The 24,400-nt window shown below is 46.1% G+C and overlaps 1 protein-coding gene across 5 annotated transcripts in view; it reads right to left on the reverse strand.

Moving 5' to 3' along the window:
• CATSPERB (cation channel sperm associated auxiliary subunit beta) overlaps positions 1 to 24,400 on the reverse strand; it is a 112,283-nt gene that overhangs the window by 11,324 nt on the left and 76,559 nt on the right. For all 5 annotated transcript variants that reach the window (XM_051826126.2, XM_051826125.2, XM_051826124.2 and 2 more), the window contains 4 exons: positions 13,680 to 13,870; positions 8,634 to 8,966; positions 4,101 to 4,240; positions 1,730 to 1,927 (listed from right to left, as the gene is read on the reverse strand). In XM_051826126.2, coding sequence (XP_051682086.2) covers positions 1,730 to 1,927; positions 4,101 to 4,240; positions 8,634 to 8,966; positions 13,680 to 13,870 — 862 coding nt within the window. The remainder of the gene's footprint in view (positions 1 to 1,729; positions 1,928 to 4,100; positions 4,241 to 8,633; positions 8,967 to 13,679; positions 13,871 to 24,400) is intronic.

A 24,400-nucleotide genomic window follows, 5' to 3' on the forward strand; every position in this document is an offset into this window, starting at 1 on the left:
CCTTGCCACCCATGTGGGAGACCCAGATGGAGTTCCTGGCTCATGGCTTTGGCCCAGCCCAGACCTATCTGTTGCAGCCATCTGGAGAGTCAGCCAGCAGGTAGAGATCTCCCTCTCCCTCTCCCTCTCCCTCTCCCTCCTACTCCCCTCCCCCTTTCCATCTACCTCTCTCTGATTCTGTCACTCTGCCTTTCAAATTAATTAATAAAATTTTTTTAAAAGAGCCTTAATGACATATTGGTAAATAATTTTTCAAATTTGGCTATTTGCTTTTTGTCGCAAAGAAAATCACAACGGCCTGGCATCATGATGCAGTGAGTTAAGCTGTTGCCTGCGATGCCAGCTCCCATGTGAACACCACTTCGAGTCTCTGTTGCTCCACTGCTGATTCACACACCTGCTAATGTGTCTGGGAAAGCAGAAGGAGATGGCCCAAGTGTTTGGGCCCCTGAACCCATGTGAGAGACCCAGGCGGAGATCCTGGTCCAGCCCCAGCCATTGTGACCATCTGGGAAGTGAACCAGTGGATACAAGACTCTCTCTCCCTCTCTCTCCCCCTCTCCCTCTCCCTCTCCCCCACCACCCTGCCGTAGCTGCCTTTCAAGTAAGTACATCTTAAAAAAGAGAAAATTGGCTGGCGCCGCGGCTCACTAGGCTAATCCTCCACCTAGCGGCGCCGGCACACCGGGTTCTAGTCCCGGTTGGGGCGCCGGATTCTGTCCCGGTTGCCCCTCTTCCAGGCCAGCCCTCTGCTGTGGCCAGGGAGGGCAGTGGAGGATGGCCCAGGTGCTTGGGCCCTGCACCCCATGGGAGACCAGGAAAAGCACCTGGCTCCTGGCTCCTGCCATCAGATCAGCGCGGTGCGCCGGCCGCAGCGCGCTGTCCACGGCGGCCATTGGAGGGTGAACCAACGGCAAAAGGAAGACCTTTCTCTCTGTCTCTCTCTCTCACTGTCCACTCTGCCTGTCAAAAAAAAAAAAAAAAAAAAAAAAGAGAAAATTACCCTAAATTAGGTAATTTACAAAGAGTAAAAATATGCATTTAAAAAAGAGTGGTAGATTTGGACAAGGGGAAAATTAAAATGGGACCAGTGAGATTTACTTAAACAGCTGTAGATATCACCAGCATCCAAGACTGCAGCACGGCAACACTGCATAAAAGATCTTGATAATGATGGGACTGAGTGACCAAGAAAAATCACTCTTGCAGAAAGTTTTACATTATAGAAGTGAATTATGGGGACAGTGCTGTGGCGTAGTAGGCTAAGCCTCTGCCTGTGGTGCCAGCATCCCATATTGGCACCAGTTCAAGTCCCAGCTACTCCACTTCCAATCCCACTCCCTGCGATGGTCTGGAAAAACAGTAGAAGATGGTCCAAGTCCTTGGGCCCCTGCATCCATGTGGGAGACCTGGAAGAAGCTCCTGGCTCCTGGCTTCAGATCGGCACAGCTCCAGCCATTGTGACCATTTAGGGAGTGAACCAGTGGATGGAAGACCTCTCTCTCTCTGTCTCTTCCTCTCTCTGTATGTAACTCCACCTCTCAAATAAATAAATGATTTTTTTTTTTTTAAAAAGAAGTGATCACCACATCCTCAAAATGATGTGAGGGCTGGGAAGCAGCTATGAGGTGATCCGAGTATCTCGGGAAAGAGATGTCAGAGCCGGATGGCTGCCCAGCCCCACAGAGGCACAGCACCGCTGGGACTCTCAAACCGATAGACTTTTTACCGGCAGAGTTTTGATCATGTTGAAACCCTGGCTGTCTCTGTGGACTCCTTGGATCCAGTCTTCCACTGGGATGGATTCGCTCGGAATGTGGCGCATGGCTCGGAGGTAACTGCAGCTGCTCTTCAGCGTGGGCACAATCGTTGTAACAAAGCATTCTGTCGCTGCTTCCCAGACGACCAGTGCCAGCGACGTCGAACCCTGGAGACATCCAAACAGTAACGGTGATTTAGAGTGGCTGTGGAGTCAACCCAGAATTCCTGTGTCATAGTTCTCACCCTAGGATCTCAGAATAGACAATTTTTTTCTTTTCAACTTTTATTTAATAAATATAAGTTTCCAAAGTACAACTTTTGAATTACAGCAGTTTTTCACACCCATAACCTCCCTCCCACCCGCAACCATCCCATCTTTCACTCCCTCTCCCATCCCATTCTTCATCATGATTCATTTTCAATTATCTTTATATACAGAAGATCAACTTAGTATATACTAAGTAAAGATTTCAACAGACTGCACCCACAAAGACACACAAAGTAGAGAGTACTGTTTGAGTAGTAGTTTTACCATTCATCTCGTAGTACCACACATTAAGGGCAGAGGTCCTACATGGGGGGTAGGTGCACAGTGACTGCCGTTGTTGATTTAACAATTTACAAAGACAATTAAGGTAAAATAAGGTCATTTGTGTGGCCCTTAATCCAATATAATTGGTGTCCTTGTAAGAAGAAGAGATTAAGGGGGCTGGTGCTGTGGTGTTGCAGGTTAAGCTACTGCCTGCCACGCCAGCATCCCATATGGGCCCCGGTTGGAGTCTTGGCTGCTCCACTTCCAATCCAGCTCCCTGTAATGTGCCTGGGAAAGCAACAGAAGATGTCCCAAGTACTTAGACCCATGGCACCCATGTGGGAGCCCATATTGTTGTAGTCATTTGGGGAGTAAAAGAGTGGAAGGAAGATCTTTTTCTATCTTTCCTTCTCTCTTTGTAACTCTGCCCTCAAATAAACAAATCTTTTAAAAAAATAAAGAGGGGATTAGGACACACACAAGAAACAGAAAGGTGAGCAGATGCAGACACAGTGAGAACACAGCCGTCGCCAAGCCGAGAAGAGGAGCCTCAGAAGAAGCCCACTCCTGGAACTGTGGCCTCTAGGACTGTGAGGGAGCAGATTTCTGTTGTTGAGGCTGCCCATTGTGTGGTGTTTTGTTGCGGCAGCCCTCACAAACCAATTCAGAAAACAACTCAAGGATGCAGAAAAGAAATGGCAAAAGAGAAACAGTAAAATTAGAGTAAGTCTGCCTGTAGAGATCTGTTTGAGAATAAATCATAAAAGACAACGTGTTCTTCTCCAGGAAGAAATATATTCCAAATATTTGGCAAATGTTTGGCAATGGGCCAGCATCCAGGAGGATTTATTAAATTAAACACTATAATTATCCAACTCAGAACCATGGGGATTCCTTCATTTTCTTTTCTTTCTTTGTTTCTTTCTTTTTTTTTTTTTAATATTTATTTATTTGAAAGTTAGAGTTACACAGTATCTTGGCTTTTCATGCCTGAAATGTCTTGTGGGCTTTTTCAGCCAGACCAGAATGCCTTAATGGCTGATTCTGAGGTCAGAGTACTACTTAAAGCAATTGTCATTCTATGAGTCTGCTGTGTGGACTGCTTTCCATGTTAGAATATTCATTCCTTTTTAATTCTATTTATTATTATTACCAGACACTTAGTCCTATCAAATGATCACTTTAACACCTAAGATGGTATTTTTACCACCCAGGGATTTGTGGAACCTATGCTTTTTAACCTCTCTTCTGTACCTTCACATTGCCTTTATAAAACAAAAAAACTAACATGTTAAAAAGTACTTAGTGATCCTTGATAAGTAGAATTAAATGTAAATGTTTCTTCTTTTTATTAGATTATATGCTAAATAATAGTAATTAATAGATTATTTATAATTAAAAAATTATAATTTTTTAAGTAAAGAAAGTCTTGGGACTGGTACATGGCACAGCAGTTAAGCTGCCACTTGGTATGCATGCATCCCATATCACAGCCTGGGTTTGAGTCCCACCTCTGCGCTCCAATTTCCTGTTAATGCACACCATGGGAGGCAGCACATCTGATAGCTCAAGGCAGTAGGTCCCTGCCACCCAGGAAGGGGACTTAGATTTTTGGTCTGTCCCAATTCTGGCTGTTTTAGGCATTTGGGGAGTGAAAAAGCCAATGGGAAATCTCTCTCTCTACATCTCTGTTTATCTCTCTACCTTTCAAAGAAATAAATTAGTTAAAATTTTAAAAAACTGTCCCCCTTTCCTTAGTTACGCTGGCTCAGCTGGTTAAAAAAATGAAAGAAAAAGAAAATCTTACCTGACGTAAAGCTCTGCTGACTACAGAAATTTCCATAATGTAGCTATCAGCATCATCAAAAATGCCTTTGGCTTTAACTTCTAGCAAAGTTGGGTCCCCAACCAATACTTCCACCAGCGGTGTTTCAAGTGTGCGCAGCCCTATGGGAACAAGGTCAACAGTTAATACTACGCAATGAGAATTATAACCTCAACATAATGATGATCAACTAATCTGCATTTTAGAACATCTAAGGAATGTATTAAGAAGGCTGAATAGTGGCTGCAAATATTGTTAGCAATTTATATAGAATCATAGAGTTTATGTATTCTTCCTTCTTTTTTTTTTGTAAGATTTATTTATTTATTTGAAAGTCAGAGTTACACAGAGAGAGGAGAGGTAGAAAGAGAGACAGAGAGGTCCTCCATCCACTGGTTCACTCCCCAGGTGTCTGCAACGGCCAGAGCTACAGTATTAACTTTAATGGTAAAACCTGATCCCAAAGATTTACTTTGTTCTATTGTGTGATATTATGCATCATAAGTTGTAGTTATATCTAAGTGTCAAGCTCTATTGCCTATATTCTTAGGTATTTCTTTAAAGCTTATTAAGTGACTCAAATGTTGGGGCCGGTGCGTGGTGCAGTGGGTTAACGCCCTGGCCTGAAGCGCCGGCATCCCATGTAGGCGCCGGTTCAAGACCCGGCTGCTCCACTTCCAATCCAGCTCCCTGCTATGGCCTGGGACAGCAGTAGAAGATGGCCCGAGTCCTTGGGCCCCTGTATCCACAAGGGAGACCCAGAAGAAGCTTCTGGCTCCTGACTTCAGATCAGCGCTGCTCCAGCCATTGCGGCCATCTTGGGAATTAACCTTTGGATGGAAGACCTCTCTCTCTCTCTGCCTCTCTGTAAAAGTGCCTTTCAAATAAATAAATCTTTAAAAAAAAGTGACTCAAATGTAAAATCTTGGACACATGTCTCTCTGTAAAATTCCTATCTTGTATGTTTTAAATAGGGTCAGATGTTTTAAGGCAGCTGAGGAGATTTCTGGGAATGGTAAAATTCTGTGGATTTTGGATTCCAAGATTTGGATTCCAAGCTTTTGCATATAGCTTTAGAGACGCCCTGAGGCAGAGTCTGTACTGGGAGCTGCAAAGGTGTTCCAAGGAATCAAGGAATTTTTAACAAAAACTCCAACATTAGAAATTCCTGAGCAGGCCATTCATAAGAAGATCCTCTTCAGATCAGTTTCAGTTTAGATAAAAGGGACCTTGCCAGGTGCTACTGAGCACAGCTACCTCCGTAAAATCAGGATTAAACGTCTACCTCTTAAGTCTTCACAGGTGAATGCGAAAGACACGCCTGACTGTTCCTATAAGCCAATCAGAGACCTTAAGTACCTCTTCAAAGCAAAAAGGCTAAGTAAAGCTTTTGCCTTTGTCTCCTTAAGACAAACATGCTGGACCTGCCTTTCTTGATTATCTCTGGAAACTGTTGATGATAAAGCTAGCTAATAGGCTCTTCTATTATAATTCTCTATGCTCAAGCTAAATGGGTTTATAATCTACATAAGGGTAGCCTATCACTACCTACTATCTGGGACTCTGTAAGATAAGTTCTTTGCATCTTATGGGGCACCCCACTTATAACTGGTTTTGTTCCAGTTTTGCTTATGCTAATTAACAAACTTATATGTTTCAGAACTCGACTTCTGGGAGTGACTAACCATACAGGGAACACAGACGTTGGCAATTACTGAGACTGCTCCAGCTCACAAAATGAATTTGTTAGATAGGATTAGGCAGAGACTTCCAGACCCTGGACAGGCAGGGCCTGCACTACGCCCCTCATAAGCAGGGAGCAGTTACAGGAGAGATGATTCGACGTCCATCAACTCCCCTTAGGATTAAGGGGATGGAGTCTCTGAGGGGGGAATGAAGTAGACAGGCATACAGGTTAAAACTGATTAGGCTTGGCCGGCGCCGCAGCTCACTTGGCTAATCCTCCGCCTGCAGCACCGGCACCCCAGATTCTAGTCCAGGTTGGGGCGCCAGATTTTGTCCTGATTGCTCATCTTCCAGTCCAGCTCTCTGCTGTGGCCTGGGAGGGCAGTGGAGGATGGCTCAAGTGCTTGGGCCCTGCACCCCTTGGGAGACCAGGAGGAAGCACCTGGCTCCTGGCTTAGGATTGGTGCAGCACGCCAGCCGTAGCTACCATTTGAGGGGTGAACCAACAGAAGGAAGACCTTTCTCTCTGTCTCTCTCTCTCACTAACTCTGCCTGTCAAAAAAAAAAAAAATTGATTAGGCTTGTGAGCTGGAAGACCATGCCTTCACCACGCCCCTGTGTGACCCCATGTTCCTACCTGGCCACACCTGAGCACCCACTGGCCAATCAGGTTAATTAACCACTCCCCTTTGAGAGTGGATTAAAAGCCTGGAACAGGGTGTGTCCACCCCTTCTTTCCCTCCTTTCCTTTTGTCCTGGCTTCTTGCCAGGAGGGGGCTGGCTGTAGCCCTGTGCCTCCAGGACACGTCATCTCCAGGGCACGTGGCCTTCGGGCCACCGGCCCTAGGCTCCCTGGCCTACCTGTCCTAGGCTCCCTGGCCTACCTGCTCTAGGCTTCCGGGCCTGGATGCTCCTCCACGTGGCTGGTTCCTGGTACTTGGTAGGAACCCAGATTTACCCCTCTCTCTTAGATAAAACTCTCACTCTTCTATGCATCTTTCTCACTAAATAAAAGCTTAAAATGTACCATGCTGCCTCGTTTATTTATGCCGGTATTTAGAATTCTTCCATAAATATTAGGCAAGAACCCACTCGGGCTTATTAATATTGGGGATTTATTAATAAGCATATGGTGATATATGGCACCCCAGACCTGACCTCTGGGGAACTTTAAGGGGCCACATTCCAATATATTTTTAAGGGGTCAAATTCCAATACCACAAACACTTAGGCCCCTGCCACCTGGGAGACCTAGATGGAGTTCTTGGATTCCTGCTGGCCCAGCACTGCCATTGCAGCCATTTGGGGAGTGAAACAGTGAATGGAAGATCTTTCTGTGTCTGTCTCTCTGCCACTCTGCCTTTCAAATACATAAATAAAAAAAGAATATAAAAAAGTAAATAGAAATTTCAAATCATAACATTGAAACTCAAAGTTGTTTGAAGGAAAATGGACAATGGGTCATCCTTGTCTTCTTTTATTGAGAAAGACTTTCTGAAGGTTTCAATCAGAAGGAAGTTTTTCAGGATATTTAGTCCACAATATTGGTGGCAACAGATGTCCTCAGGTTATCTAACAAAGGCTATAATTTCATTCATATAAGTTTTTCTTTTTTTTTTTTGACAGGCAGAGTGGACAGTGAGAGAGAGAGACAGAGAGAAAGGTCTTCCTTTGCCATTGGCTCACCCTCCAATGGCCGCCGCGGCCGGCGCACCATGCTGATCCGAAGCCAGGAGCCAGGTACTTATCCTGGTCTCCCATGGGGTGCAGGGCCGAAGCACTTGGGCCATCCTCCACTGCACTCCCTGGCCATAGCAGAGAGCTGGCCTGGAAGAGGGGCAACTGGGACAGAATCCGGCACCCGACCGGGACTAGAACCTGGTGTGCCGGTGCCACAGGCGGAGGATTAGCCTAATGAGGCGCGGCGCCGGCCTAGTTGTGCTTTCTTCTGTATTTCAAGTAAGCCTTTAAATATAGTGTTTTGGGGCTGGCGCTGTGGCATAAAAGGCTAAGCCACTGTCTGTGGGTTTGCGTCCCAGCTGTTCCACTTCTGATCCAGCTCTCTGCTTATGGCCCGGGAAAGCAATAGAAGATGGCCCAAGTCCTTGGCCCCTGCACCCATGTGGGAGACCTGGAGGAAGCTCCTGGTTCCTGGCTTCGGATTGACACACTTGAGATGTTGCATTCATCTGGGGAGTGAACCAGCAGATGGAAGACCTCTCTCTCTCTCTTTCTGCCTCTGCCACTCTGTAATGCTGCCTTTCTAATAAACAAATAAATCTTTCATAAAAAAACAATGAAAGCATCTTTTACATTCCTTGACTGTATGTTGAGCCTTGATGTACATCCCATCATGATGAACCACAAGGCACTAATGTGCCCATTTTTTACAAATAAACTTTCCAGACCTAACCCAACCAATCTGGAAGAAACAAGTACTTCTTATGGATTGCCTTCTGATCTTAAAACTTTCCTAGTTTTGTGTAATCCTGCCATTCTTATATGGAGCCAATGTAGGTTCAATATAAACAATTTATGCTTTTCAAATATTTTGTTATAAAAATGTTCTTGGTTCTTAGGACTGGTGGACACCCTTCCAAGTGCATTAGTAAGAAGCTGGATTTGGAAGCGGAGTAGCCAGGACTTGAACTGGCACTCCAATATGGGGATACAGGTGTCCCAAGTGGTGGCATCACCCACTACACTACAATGTCTACCCCTTTTGCATCAAAATAAACTCAATTTCTTGATTCTCTTAAGTACTATCATAGTTCATATTCAAGAAAAGAACTAATATCCTTTGATATTTCTCAATAAAAACAAGCTTACCTTTTGTATTAGGTATGATCTTAACCTCTAAATTCTGGGAGTTCCCCAGGTCAACGTATTTCACGATGTTGAGGGATGTTGAATCATCAGATTGCTGAAGCCAGTAATTACACGGCTTTGAGTATATATTCCACGTCCGTCCATTCCTTTGCCCGAAGTTGTACAAGAACCAGGAGTCCTTTAGAAAGGTCACATTGTTGGGGACCCTGTTAGGCATGGTAGCGATAGCTAAAGCATTCTTCCCATCTAAAATGCTGGTGATTAGGAAGCTGCTGTGACCAGGAATCACCACCGTCTTCTCTATGTCTGTATCTTGAAATAAGGCTTTAGCATCTGGAGGTAACAGAGAAAAGATTTGGTATAAAATAACCGATGTCTGCCAAACATACTGGTAGACAGCTAATAAATGCACTATTTGAGTTTAAAACTATAAATGCTAACCAGAGAACATATTTGCCAGATGTCAGGTTATAATTCAAATAATTTTTTTTTCTTTCTTTCTTTCTTTTTTTTTTTTTTGGACAGGCAGAGTGGACAGTGAGAGAGAGAGATAGAGAAAGGTCTTCCTTTTTGTCGCTCCCCGTCTTCGTGGAGGAACGACACAGGACCCTGCGCTGTTCCTTTGCCTGCTCGGCCCTCCCCGGGTTTGCTGCTGGTTCTTCCCGGGTTGGCTACTGTCCCTTCCACCTCTGTGGAAGGGCGGTTCCCCCTGGCCACTTTCCCCACTTCCGCAGGGGAGCGGCACACCGCCGGCCGGCTCTCTCGGGGGCTGCACAGGTGTTCCCTTAGATGTTCCCCTTAGATGTTCCTCGTGCATGTTGTCTCTCTCCTCCTTTATAGTTCTCCTCCGCCAATCCCAACTCGGCTGCCCACACGCCCAGTACGCTGCTCTCCTCCAATCAGGAGCAGGATCAGCTCCTGGAGGTCATCACTCAAGTTGGCAAGAGGCAGCTGCGTAGAAGCTGTTTTCTCCTCTCCCAGCGCCATATTGTGGGAGCGCAGATGCATAGAATAAGTCTTAATTCCAGTAACAGTCTAGTCCGAGTTGCTCCCCACACCTTTTGCCGTTGGTTCACCCTCCAATGGCCGCCGCGGCCAGCGCGCTGTGGCCGGCGCACTGCACTGATCCGAAGGCAGGAGCCAGGTGCTTATCCTGGTCTCCCACGGGGTGCAGGGCCCAAGAACTTGGGCCATCCTCCACTGCACTCCCGGGCCACAGCAGAGAGCTGGCCTGGAAGAGGAGCAACCGGGACAGAATTTGGTGCCCCGACCAGGACTAGAACCCGGTGTGCCGGTGCCGCAAGGCAGAGGATTAGCCTATTGAGCCACGGCGCCGGCCTCAAATAATTTTTTAAAATTTATTTATTTATTTGAGAAGAAGGGGGTTAAGGATAGACATCTTCTATCTACTAATTCATTGCCCAAAGTCTCACAAAGCTGGGACAGGGCCAGATAGAAGCTGGGCATTTAGAACTCAGTATGGATCTCTCACATGGATGCCTGGAACTCAAGTATTAGGGCTGTCTCTGATGCCTCTCAGGATACGCAGTAGCAGGAAGCTGGAATTGGAAGTAGAGTTGCAAACACCAACCCAGGACTCTTATATGGGTTTTGGGTGTCTCAAGCAGAATCTTAACTGCTGTACCAAATACCTATCCCCAATTTAAATAATTTTATAGAAAGTGCATCATTATTATATTACATAAAAACCTATACTTGAGGGGCCGGTGCCGTGGCTCACTTGGTTAATCCTTCACCTGCAGCGCTGGCATCCCATATGGGTGCCGGGTTCTAGTCCTGGTTGCTCCTCTTCCAGTCCAGCTCTCTGCTGTGGCTCGGGAGGGCAGTGGAGGATGGCCCAGGTGCTTGGGCCCCTGCACCCGCATGGGAGACCAGGAGGAAGCGCCTGGTTCCTGGCTTCAGATCGTCCAGCGCCAGCTGTGGCAGCCATTTGGGGAGTGAACCAAGGGAAGGAAGACCTTTCTCTCTGTCTCTCTCTCTCACTGTCTATAACTCTACCTGTCAAATAAAGCAAACAAACAAACAAACAAAAAAAACCCTATACTTTCTACTTTCAGTAGAAACAAACAAATATATACAGCTACATTTTTTAAAAAGCAGATTTCTTTGCTATGGAATTGCTAAGAGCCTTCATAGTTGGGAGTGTTATGAGTCTACAAGAGAAGTCTTGTCATGACTGCTTCTCCAGTGCCTAAACACGTGTTTGACAGAAGGTGTTTGCTGCAAACCTTTGCTGCGTGGGTGAAGAATTTGTTGTTTAAGGACAGCATGGAGGTCCAGAAGGGGCCCCAACGCAGGGTTCTGTGGAGCGCCATCATCTAGGGGATAGGAAAGGAGAGAGACCTTCCAGGCAAAGAAGAAAGCACTGCAGAAAACCCACCCAAGGAGACACCAAGGAAGGTTGTTCAAGGTGAGGGAGGTCATCACGGGCTCACGTTTCTGACAGGTCATGAAACACGTGGGCAGCAACTCTCTGCTCAGAGAACAACAGAAACAGGGGCTGGGGTTGTGCTGCAGCAGGTCAAGCCAGATCAGAGCGCCGGTTTGAGTCCTGGCTATACTCCTTCTGATCCTGATTCCTGATAATGTGCACAGGAAGCAGCAAGCAGCAGACGATGGCCCAAGTGCCTCGGCCCTGCCACCTATGTGGGAGCCCAGGAGGGAGCTGCAGGCTCTGGGCTGTGGCCTGGACCAGCCCTGGCTGTTGTGGCTATTTGGGAAGTGAACCAGTGGATGGAAGATCTCTGTCGCTCTGTTCCTCCCATCTCTCTGTTTCTCTGCCTTTCAGATCAGTCAATCCATCCATCCATCCATCCATTTTGGAAAAAAACTGAAAAAATAGAAAGCCAAAGAGAGCCCCACACTTCCCTTTATTGAATCTACATGCTCTCTCCTATTTCAAAAATCTTTTCCAAAACCCTCCTTCCCTGCCCCACAATTTTTCTCTTCTCCTTTAGAGTGAAACTCCCTGAAGGAGTTACTTTTGTCCATTTTCTTTCAGTCTTCTCTCATGATTTTTGGGAACCACTTCAATCAGACTTCCTCTGCTACTCCGGCTCACAGCTCTTGTCAAGGTTACCGATGACTTTCACCCCTCATCCTGCCTGACCTCTTGGTGGCGAGAGCCCGGGACACTGCTCCTCCCTGAAACACCTTCCTTGCTTGGATCCCTAGGCGTGCTCTCTCTCCGTTCTTCCCTCACCAGACCATCTCGTCTGTACTGATTCTTTCCCATCTCCCAAACACTGAACGCTGCAATGCCCCAGATCAGACCTCAAACCTCTTCCTTCCCATAGTCTCTCCTTTTCAGTTGCTTTCATTCGATCTCATGGCATTAACCATCACACACATGCTGCCAATTCTTAGTTCACCAGTCCAGACTTTCTCCCTGAACTTCAGACTTACATGTCTTTTTTTAAAAAATTAATTCATTTGAGAGATGAGAGTGAAAGGATGAGGAGGGGGCAGAGAATGAACCTGCTCACATTGATTCATCTTCCAATGTCTGCAATAGCCAGGGTTGAGCCAGGTCAAAGCCAGAAGCCAGGGACCCAATCCAGCTCTCCATTATGAGTGGCAAGAACCCAGTCACTTGAGCTGTCACCATTACCTCTCAGGATCTGCATTATCAGGAAGCTGGAGTCAGGAACGAAGCTAGGTACCAAGATAGGGATGTGAAATCTTTTTTAAATATTTATTTATTTGAAAGGCAGAGCTACAGAGAGGCAGAGGCAGAGGAGAGAGAGGTCTTCCATACGCTGGTTCACTCCTTGAATGGCCACAACAGCTCAAGGTGGGCCGATCCAAAGCCAAGAGCCAGGAATTTCTTCCTGGTCTCCCACATAGGTGCAGGGGCCCCAAGGACTTGGGTCATCTTCTACTGCTTTTCCAGGCCACAGCAGAGAGCTGGATCAGAAGAGGGGTAGCCGGGACTAGAACTGGCACCCATATGGGATGTCGGTACTACAGGCAGCGGCTTTACCTGCTACGCCACAGCGCCAGCCTGGGGATGTGAAATCTTAACCAATGCCTTAACAATTGGTCAGATGCCTGCCTCCAGACTTCCAATTGTAAATGCCCGCTGGTTTCTCCCCTTGGATGAGCGGCAGGATTGTCAAGTTTAATCTTTCACGCGATCACTGCAGTAGCCTCCTGGCTGATTTCTCTGCTTCCTTCCTTGCTGTCCAGTGACTTCCCATTTATTCAGATTAAATCCCAAATCTTGACAATAAATTACATTAATTTTTGCTTTGTATCTGTCAGATAGTACTTTGAAATAGAAATATCCTACAAAGGGGTCGGCACTGTGGCATAGCAGGTAAAGCCGCCACCTGCGGCTGCAGCATCCCATGTGGGTGTTGGTTCAAGTCTCAGCTGCTATACTTCTGGCTCAGCCCCCTGCTAATGCATCTGGGAAAGCAGTGCAAGACGGACCAAGTCCCTGGGCCCCTGCACCCGTGTGGGAGACCTGGAGGAAGCTCCTGGCTCCTGGCTTCGGATCAGCCCAGCTCCAGCTGTTGCAGCCATTTGGGGGAAGTGAACCAGCTGATGGAAGATACCTCTCTCTCTTTTTCCCCCTCTCTCTCTGTAACTCTGCCTTTCAAATAAGTGAATAAATATTTTTTAAAAAGAAATAAAATATCCTATATGTCAGGAATTCAACATTATCATTTAGGGCAAAATCCATATGAACTTTCCACTTCCTTTTTGTACATTTAAAATTTTAATTGCCATATAACTCCTATTTCACTTCTTAGCACTGTTGAAGACAAAATAAATTCATTGGGATAAATGATAGTATGATTGATAAAATATTAATATTAATTAATATTAATTAATATTAATATTAATACATAGCTTTTTATTACATTAGAAACAAATCCACGACCTTAAGGATATGTGACTTTGGTAAGTTCCTAATTGGATTAATATTTGAAATCTATTGCTCCATAAATGAACAGTGATATCAAAATATCATTTTTATCTCTTCTAGCCCTCAGAGATGTATTATATTATTCCACTTACTTTGGGGGTCAAGAGTAAGTTTATAGGAGAAGTTTCCAGACTGATTAATATAAAGGGAGCTGGACAAACACGAGCTCTCATTGACTTCCTCTATTCCAAAAGGATCTATCATTTCTGTAATAACCGAGGACAAAAATCCTGTGGGAATCTCATGTTGCAATATCTTTCTTATGTAAGCTGTTCCAGTTTTCCTAAAAACAAACAAAAAACATTAAGCAATTGGGATAAAACAGTCGTTCAAGTGTGCGAGTGTGTAAATATAATTTACAAATACAATACATCACAAATGGCTAACAAATGAATATTTGGTTAACTTTATTTAACCTCAGTAGTAGTCAATGAAATGGCAACTATAACAATGGGATACAATTTTCCACCTCTGAAATTAGTAAAGATTTCTATTAAAGAATTTATTTGAGAGTCAGAGTGGGGGAGGCACCCCCATCTGCTGGTTCACTCCTCCAGTGTCCAGAATGGCTGGGGCTGGGCTTGGGACAAATCTAGGGGTGAGAACACAATGCAAGTCTCCCACAACGGTGGCAGCAACTCAATTACTTGAGCCATCACTGCTGCCTCTCAGGGTCCACATTAGCAGGAAGGTGGATTCAGGAGCTGGAGCTGGAAATTGAAACCAGTTACTGAGAAGTGGGACATGGGCATCTATATCCCTAGTCTAAATAGATGCCCTAACAAAGTATACTTTTTTAAAGAATTATTTATTTATTTGAAAAGCAGAGTTACAGTTAGGTGCACGTGGTGGTGGTGGTGGGGTGTCTTCCATCTGCTGGTTCACTCTTCAAATGGCCACAACAGCCAGAACTGGGCCAATCCAAAGCCAGGAGCCTGGGGCTTCTTCCAGGACTCCCACGTGGGTGCAGGGGTCCAAGGACTTGTACTATCTTCTCCTGCTTTCCCAGGCCATAGTAGAGAGCTGGATTGGAAGTGGAGCAGCCAGGACTCAAACCGGCACTCATATAGTATTGCCAACACTGCATGTGCTGGCTTTACCCACCACAGTGCCACCACAGTGCCGGCCCCACAAAGTTTTATTTATTTATTTATTTATTTACTCAAAAGTCAGTTACACAGAGAGAGGAGAGGTGCAGAGAGAGAGAGAGAGAGAGAGAGAGAGAGAGAGAGAGGTATTCCATCTGCTGGTTCACTCCCCAGTTGGCTGCAATAGCCGGAACTGTGCCGATCTGAAGCCAGGAGCCAGGAGCTTCTTCCAGGTCTCCCACGTGGGTACAGGGGCCCAAGGACTTGGGCCATCTTCCATTGCTTTCTCAGGCTATAGCAGAGAGCTGGATTGGAAGTTGAGCAGCCAGGACTCAAACCGAAACCCATATGATATTGCTGGCACTGCAGGTGGTGGCTTTAACCCGCTGTGCCACAGCTCTGGCCCCCTCACAAAGTTTTGGTTTTTTTTGTTTTTTTTTTTTTTTGTTTTTTTTTGTTTTTTTTTGTTTTTATTTATTTATTTGAAAGAGAGTGACAGTGAGAGAAGGAGAGAGGTGAGGGGGGAGGTCTTCCATCCAATGAATTCACTCTCCAAAGGCCTACAACAAGAGCAGCATCAAGCTGAAGCCAGGAGCCAGGAACTCCATCCAGGTCTCCCATGTGGGTGCAGGGGCTCAAGCACTTGGGCCATCATCTGCTGCCTTCCCAGGTGCATCAGCAGGGAGCTGGATGGGAAGCGGAGCAGCTGAGGCTCCTGATGGGGTGATGGTGTCACGATGGTGGTTTAACCAGCTGTATCACAATGCTAGCTCCTTTGGCAAGGATTTTTTTAAATTTTTAAAGATTTATTTATTTGAAAGCTAGTTACACAGAGAAAGAAAAACAGAGAGAAAGATCTTCCACCCACTGATTCATTCCCCACATGGCTGCAATGTCTGAAGCTGGGCTGATCCAAAGCCAGGAGCCAGGAGCTTCTTCCAGTCCTCCCAAGTGGGTGCAGGGGCCCAAGTACTTGGGCCATCTTCCACTGCTTTCCCAGGCTATAGCAGAGATTGTAAGAGTTTTAAACGGCGGGTGCAGTAGTGGTGAGAATGGAGAGGAAATAGATACTCATCCACTGCTAAGGGGGTTGTAAAGTAGTTCAAGCTTCCTAGAAAGCAATTTGATGTTACATGAAGGGAACCACCGTTTCCCTCCTCCGAGGCAGTCGTCTACGATGGTGGCTTGATATCGAGGGACTGCTGAAACCCGAGTTGGGCAGGGGAAGATTTCCACACAAATATATTCCTCTCTGCCTTATGGAAATGTTAGAAATGAAAAATGTCAACCACAGGAAAATCCTATAACCGATACCACATGATTTACTTAGAGAAAATGTAACTTTTACATAGTTTTTTTTTAAAAGATTTATTTATTTTATTTGAAAGTCAGAGTTACACAGAGAGAGGAGAGGCAAAGAGAGAGAGAGAGAGAGAGAGGTCTTCCATCCGCTGGTTCACTTCCCAGATGGCTGCAACGGCTGGAGCTGTGTCGATCCGAAGCCAGGAGCCAGGAGCCAGGAGCTTCTTCCTGGTCTCCCACATGGGTACAGGGCCCAAGGCCTTTGGCCATCTTCTACTGCTTTCCCAGGCTATAGCAGAGAGCTGGATCGGAAAAGGAGCAGCCAGGACTAGAACCGGCACCCATATGAGATGTTGACGCTTCAGGCCAGGGTGTTAATCCACTGTGCCACAGCGCCGGCCCCAACATAGTTTTAATTACATTAGGAAAATGGTCATATTATAATGTTCACAAGAATAAAGCAAAGTAAACATATTAAAATACATGTGGAAAGAACTGATAGGCAATTCATCAAAGTGTTAATAGTCACGATTTCAATTTCATCCTTTATGTTTGTCTTTGAGAAAGTTTCTATAACAAGCATGTGTTAACCTATAACCAAAAGTAATAGCACTTTTTGACTTTTTGGCTAAGAGTATGGGTAATATGAGTATCTATTTGCATCAGGTTAGCATCTGTTTCCCTGATCATATTATCACACCTTTTATGCATCGACTGAAATGTCACATGTGTACAATTCATATGTGTACAATTACTATGTGTCATTTAAAAATAAAAATATAGGGGCTGGCACTGTGGCATAGCAGGTTAAGTTGCCACCTGCAGCACCGGCATCCCATATAGGCACTGGTTAGAGGCTCATCTGCTCCACTTATGATCTAGCTCACTGCTAATGTGCCTGAGAAAGCAGCGAAAGATGGCCCAAGTGCTTGGGCCCCTGAACTCACGTGGGAGACCCGGATGAAGCTCCTGGCTCCTGACTTCAGCCTGGCCCAGCCCTAGCCTTTGCAGCCATTCAGGGAGTGGACCAGGAGATGGAAGACCTCTCTCTCTGTGTGTGTGTCTGCCTCTGCATCTCCCTCTCTATAACTCTGACTTTCAAAGAAGTAAATAAATAATTAAAAATAAAAATATATTAAAAATGAAAAATTTTAAAAGATTTATTTATTTGAAAGGCAAAGTTACAGAAAGAGGCAGAGACAAAGAGAAAGAGATCCTCCATCTGTTAGTTTATTCCCAGTAGCAGTGATGACTGGGCTGTGCTAGGCGGAATCAGGAGACTGGAGCTTCTTCTGGGTCTCCTATGTGGGTGCATGGAACCAAGTACTTGGGCCATCTTCCTGCTACTTGGGTACAACAGCAGGGAGCTGGATTGGAAGTGAGCAGCCAGGACAGGAACTGGTGCGCTGATATGGGATCTGGCACTGTAGGCAGCAGCTTGACCTCTGAGTCACAACGCTGGCCTGAAAACAATCTACTTTTAAAGTGTTTATCTGGAATGTTTACACGTCAAAACTGAACCAACACAAACCTTACAGCCTTCACAAAAGTTAACTCAAAGTGGGTCACAGACTTAAATATAAAATGCAGAACTCTAAAACTCCTAGAAGATAACATGGGAGAAAGCCTAGATGGCCTTGGCTAGGAAACCAGGATCCAGGAACTCAATCCAGGTTTCCCACATGGGTGGCAAGGACCCAACTCCCAAGCCATCACCTGCTGCCTCCTCGGGCCTGATTTAGCAGAAAGCTTGAACTGGGAGCAGAGCCAGGACTTGGACCCAGGCACTTCTATATGGTATTTGATCCTCCCAAGAGGCAGTTTAACCACTAGCACAAAAGCCTGCTCCATGCAGTTATTTTCTAACACAATGCCAAAGGCCCAAAAATGTACAAAACAAAAAATTGATAAGCTGACCTTTAATAAAGTTAATGACTTCCGCTCTGTGAAACATCCTCTCAAGTGATGCATGCCAGGAGGAAATACTAGCAGAAGACATCTCTGATAAAGCACTGCCATTCAAAACAAACTCTGGGGAGGGGGACAAACCTCCTTTTCCTCTACCCTAGGAGACTCTGTGACTGGGATCCTGGAAATCATACTGACAAAGAGAGAAATAGAGTTTGTTAACACGTGAATAACCTTTACATGTAGGAACAATGTCAGTGACAAGTATCTCAAAGGGGTGGTTAGAACTAGGGGTTTATATAGCATGTTTAAAAATATTTATTTTATTTATTTGAAAGATAGAGTTACAGAGAGAGGTAGAGCAGAGCAGAGAGAAAGAGAGAGAGAGAGAGAGAGAGAGAGAGAGAGAGAATCTTCCATCCACTCCCCAAATGGTTGCAACGCTTGGAGTTGGACCCATCTGAAGCCAGGAACCAAGAGCTTCTTCTGGGTCTCCCATGTGGGTGCAGGGGCCAAAGCATTTGGGCAATTGTCTGCAGCCCTCCCAGGCACACCAGTAGGGAGCTGGACTGAAGTGGAGCAGCCGGGACTCGAACCAGTGCCCACATGGGATGCCAGTGTGGCAGGCTGGGGCTTTAACCCACTGAGCCATAGTACTGAACCCTATTTAGCATATTTTAAAAAAAGATTTGTTTATTTGAAAGGCAGAGCAACAGAGAGAGAGAGATAGAGATAGAGAGCGAGCACGAGAGTGAACGAGAGCGCGAGAGATTCTCATCTTCCATACTTTGATTTATTCCCCAAGTGGCCACAACAGCCAGAACTGGGCCAGGATGAAGTCAGGAGCCATTCGAATCTCCCACATGGGTGGCAGGGACCCAAGCACTTGGGCCGTCTTCTGCTGCCTTCCCAGGTGCATCAGCAGGAAGCTGGGTCAGAAGTGGAGTAGCCAGGACTTGAACTTGTACTCTGATATGAGTTGTAGGTTGTGGGGAGCAACTCAGACTAGACTGTTACTCGAATTAAGACTTATTCTATGCATCTGCTCTCCCACAATATGGCGCTGGGAGAGGAGGAAACAGCTTCTACACAGCTGCCTCCAGTTCAACCAATAAACAGCAGGACCTGCTCCTGATTGGAGGAGAGCAGTGTACTCGGCATGTGGGCAGCAGAGTTGGGATTGGTGGAAGAGGACTATAAAGGAGGAGAGAGACAACATGCACCAGGAACATCTATAAGGAACACCTGTGTAGCCCCCGAGAGAGCCAGCCGGCGGTGTGCCGCTCCCCTGCGGAAGTGGGGAAAGTGGCAGGGGGAACCGCCCTTCCACGGAGGTGGAAGGGACGGTAGCCAACCCGGGAAGAACCAGCAGCAAACCCGGGAAGGGCCGAGCAGACAAAAGAACAGCGCAGGGTCCTGTGTCGTTCCTCCGTGAAGAGGGGGAGCGACATAATGGTGCCGTGACTCGGATATGAAGCCTAGGCAGGGTTTAGTGTCGTTCCTCCATGAAGAGGGGGAGCGACAGCAGGTGTTGCAAGTGGTAGCTGAAACGCTCTGCCACAAAAACCAGCTCCTTTTGTAACATCTTAACAAAGAACAATAAACTTGGAGCAAAGCGATGAGATGAAGGGAAAGAGATAGAGGTTTTCAGGGTGAGCAAACTATGAGAGGGCAATAAATTAGGGAAACCAATGGAAGATAAGGGCTGTTTGGGAAAGATTGTTACGTAGATTCTTTTCTGTGTTTCTGGACTGATTCAGAGTCTAGAGTTGCCTCAGGTGATATAAGAATTATGCTGCCCCTCCTGTTGAGAGAGGACAGTTTTTGTTGTGCTGCTGCTTCTCAGTTAGTTGCCTTTAGCTCAAGATAATCCTTATGCCAAAGTGGCATATTTTGGGTGGCATATTCTGATTCCCTTCAGTACAAAGGATTCTTATAATACAACAGTAAGAAAACAAGCTATCTGTTGAAAAAGTGGACTAAAGTTTATAACAGACACCTTACCAAGAAGAGAAACAGATAGAAAATAAGTGCATGAAAAGATGTTCCACATCATGTGTTGTCAGGGAAATGCAAATTTAAATGACAGAATAACCAAAATACAAAACATTGACAGCATCAAATAGTGGTGAGGATATGGAGCAAAGGGGATTCCCTACTCACTGCTGATGGGGATGCAAAATGGTACAGCTAGTTTGGAAGATGGTTTGGTTGTTTCTTACTAGACAAAGCATACTCTCACCACATGACCAGCAATGTCCCTTGGCATTTATCTAAATGAGTTGAAGACTTGGGTCCACACAAAAAACCCTCACAAGGATGTTTATAGAAGTTTTTGCATAATCACCAAGTTGAAGCAACCAAGATGTGCTTCAGCACCAAATGGACAAATAACGGGGATATATCCAACAGTGGAATACAGTCCAGTGCTGAAAAAGAAATGAGCTACCCAGCCCCGAGATGACACGAAGAACTGTACATGCCTGCTGCCCAGTGAAGAACCGTACATGCATACTGTCCAGTGAAGACCTGTACATGCATGCTGCCCAGTGAAGAACTGTACATGGGTGCTGCCCAGTGAAGAACCGTACATGCATGCTGCCCAGTGAAGAACCGTGCATGCATGCTACCCAGTGAAGAACCGTACATGCATGCTACCCAGTGAAGAACTGTGCATGCATGTTACCCAGTGAAGAACCGTACATGCATGCTACCCAGTGAAGAACTGTGCATGCATGCTGCCCAGTGAAGAACCGTACATGCATGCTACCCAGTGAAGAACCGTGCATGCATGCTGCCCAGTGAAGAACCGTACATGCATGCTACCCAGTGAAGAACCGTACATGCATGCTGCCCAGTGAAGAACCGTACATGCATGCTGCCCAGTGAAGAACCGTGCATGCATGCTGCCCAGTGAAGAACCGTGCATGCATGCTGCCCAGTGAAGAACTGTACATGCATGCTACCCAGTGAAGACCTGTACATGCATGCTGCCCAGTGAAGAACCGTGCATGCATGTTACCCAGTGAAGAACCGTACATGCATGCTGCCCAGTGAAGAACCGTTCATGCATGCTGCCCAGTGAAGAACCGTACATGCATGTTACCCAGTGAAGAACTGTACATGCATGCTGCCCAGTGAAGAACCGTACATGCATGCTGCCCAGTGAAGAACCGTGCATGCATGCTGCCCAGTGAAGAACCGTGCATGCATGCTGCCCAGTGAAGACCTGTACATGCATGCTGCCCAGTGAAGAACCGTACATGCATGCATGTTACCCAGTGAAGAACCGTACATGCATGCTGCCCAGTGAAGAACCGTGCATGCATGCTGCCCAGTGAAGAACCGTGCATGCATGCTGCCCAGTGAAGAACTGTACATGCATGCATGTTACCCAGTGAAGAACCGTACATGCATGCTGCCCAGTGAAGAACTGTACATGCATGCTGCCCAGTGAAGAACCGTACATGCATGCTGCCCAGTGAAGAACTGTGCATGCATGTTACCCAGTGAAGAACCGTACATGCATGCTGCCCAGTGAAGAACCGTACATGCATGCTGCCCAGTGAAGAACCGTGCATGCATGCTGCCCAGTGAAGAACCGTGCATGCATGCTGCCCAGTGAAGAACTGTACATGCATGCTGCCCAGTGAAGAACCGTACATGCATGTTACCCAGTGAAGAACTGTACATGCATGCATGTTACCCAGTGAAGAACCGTACATGCATGCTGCCCAGTGAAGAACTGTACATGGGTGCTGCCCAGTGAAGAACTGTACATGCATGCTACCCAGTGAAGAAGCGTGCATGCATTCTACCCTGTGAAGAACCTTGCATGCATGCTACCCAGTGAAAGAAGCTGGTCTGAAAGACGCCACACTGCGCCACTGTGTCCACATGTCCTTCCTCAGAAGGCAAACCTACGGAGACAGTAGAGATCATGTGGGTGCTGGGGGCCAGGAAGAGGGAGGGATGGGTTAGTAGAACATAGAGGATTTTTAGGGCAGTGTCTCTAGAATGATGGCTGCGAGCCATTATACGTGTGTCCAAACGTCTAGAATGGACAGCAGCAACGCAGCCCTAATGTAAGCTGTGGACTCCAGTGATGATGATGTGTCAGGTTCACCCACTGTAACAGATGTTCCACACACGTGTGGGACGTATATAGTGGGGGGGGTACTTGTGTGAAACAGGGGGCATATGGGAACTCTGCACGTTACTCAATTTTGCTAAAAATTGCTCAATTTTTGCTGTAAAAGTATAATTGGCATACAACAAATTTTATTAATAAAATCTGAAGTCAATGGCTAATGACCAGTAAGCCATGATGATGATCAAAGGTGTCTCCCACTACAGGAGCAGTAAATGAGTCTTCTGTGTTCAGGATCAGGTTTGTTCTGGGGGTAATCAGGCTCTGTTCTCCCAGGAGAGGGGAGAAATCAGCCTTCAGAAGAGAGGGGAAAGGGATTTGGGCTTAAAGAGTCAGTGAATTCCAGAGGTGGAGAGAGATACCTGCTGGGTTGGAAAAACACAGCACAAAAGACAAATACCATCAAACTCAACTTCCCGTACATGGGGTATTTCAGAAAGTTCGTGGAAAGTTGGAACTAAAAGATAAATTTCTATTGTTGTAAAAAATGTTTGAAATTCATGCATTTTGGGCTCTTCAAAAAGTTCCTGGAAAATGCACATTTTAAAAAAGCGGTGCACAGATTCCAACACTCGAACATGCACATACCCTCTGTAGTAAGCCCCACTCCAGTGCCCGTGCTCTCTCCCGGACCACCCTGCCCACTGCGCTTCCCTCCAACTGCACTGCGTGCCTCAAGCCTACAAGGCTGCCAGACTGGAAGACCCCGTCTTTGTCCTCTCTTCACCCTGTCGGCAGCCTGCATCGCTGTTGGCCACCCCAACATCTCCTTTCTTGGTTCACACGGTCTCACATTTTTCTGTATTTTTTTCCCTACCTGCCTGGCTGCTCCTTTGTAACTCAGTTTTCTTTGGGGGGCCTCCTTCTCTGCCCAGGCTCTGTTCCCGGAGGGGCCAAGGGCTTTTCTTCTCTATGCATGGCTGAGCCTGCAGGTAGAGCCCCCTGTCCATAGTGAACAATCACCAAATGTGAAACCCTTGGTCTGACTTTCCCAGCTACAGATTCATGCATCCAACTGCCAACTGCACATCTTCAAGCCGATACCCAGCGGACATTTCAGGCTGCACATTTCTAATGGGGAAACTCCAGTTACTCTTTCCTAATACCCGTATTCTTCATATCAGGACATGACAACATCCATCACGTGGCTGCAATCCAAAAACAGAGCTAGTTCTTGATCACTCCCTGGCCCAGATTCCCAACAGAAAATCCATCACTAAATCCTGGCTTTTCTCAAGTGCACCTGTTCCGGCACCATCATCTGTGTTAGTTCAACAGTTTTCTAAGGAGCCTGGCAGCTTCCACTCTCATCCCGTCCTATACTTTTCATAACAGTCAGGGTGTTCTTTCAAAAATGTAAATTAGATTATATAACGGGCCTACGTAAAATTCTCCAGTAGCTTCCACTGACCCTTCTCACACAGCTTACAGCACCTTACGCGGCCCGGCGCTTGACTGTCTCCTCGCTGCCCTTCCATCACAGCCTCTCAGCGTGCACCCTCCGCGCTGGCCCTCGGCCTGCTGATTCCCTCCTCCCGGCTTTTTCTTGCCTCCCTGCATTTTCTCCTGCAGTTTCTTTAGCCTGGAAAGCTCTGTCCTTTCCCCTTGCTCTTGTTTATCCTCTCCCTTCCTCTATCACTATGTTTACTTCATGGCTTACATTATGTCTTACATTACTGATCACTATGTTCCGAAAGTTGTATTTATGAGATGCATGAAGTTTGTATTCCTTAAATAAAAGGCTTCTGGGAAAAAATAAAATTATCATTTTAAATTGACACAAAAAATTATAATATTTATGGAATATCATGTGATGTTTCAACACATGTGTATATTGCATAAAAATTACTATGATGATTTTCATCTAATTGTTACCTTTGTTTGTTCCTTAAAATGTCATCTCCGTGTGGGCAAGGACCTGGTCTCTCTTGCTTATCACCATATTCCCAGCACCTAGTGTAAGAGTTGACGTGTGATAGACACTCAGTAAATATTCATTGAATTGATGAATGGATTTACTGAGTCTGTTTTGATGATGTTTTCTTTTTGAGTATGTAACAGGAACATGGATATTAAGTTATTACTTTTGGGGCCAGCACTGTGGCATAGCAGGTTAAGCTGCCACCTACAGCAATGGGGGCCCATATGGGCACTGGTTCATCTGCTTCTTTTTGCTTTTTAAAGATTTATTTATTTATTTGAAAGGCAGAATTACAGAGAGGCAGAGGCAGAGGTAGAGAGAGAGGTCTTCCATCCACTGGTTCACTCCCCAGTTGTCTGCAACAGCCAGAGCTGCGCTGATCTGAAGCCAGGAGCCAGGAGCTTCCTCCAGATCTCCCACGCAGGTGCCAGGGCCCAAGGACTT

This window comes from Oryctolagus cuniculus, chromosome 20, assembly GCF_964237555.1.
Source record: "Oryctolagus cuniculus chromosome 20, mOryCun1.1, whole genome shotgun sequence".
Lineage (NCBI taxonomy): Eukaryota > Metazoa > Chordata > Mammalia > Lagomorpha > Leporidae > Oryctolagus > Oryctolagus cuniculus.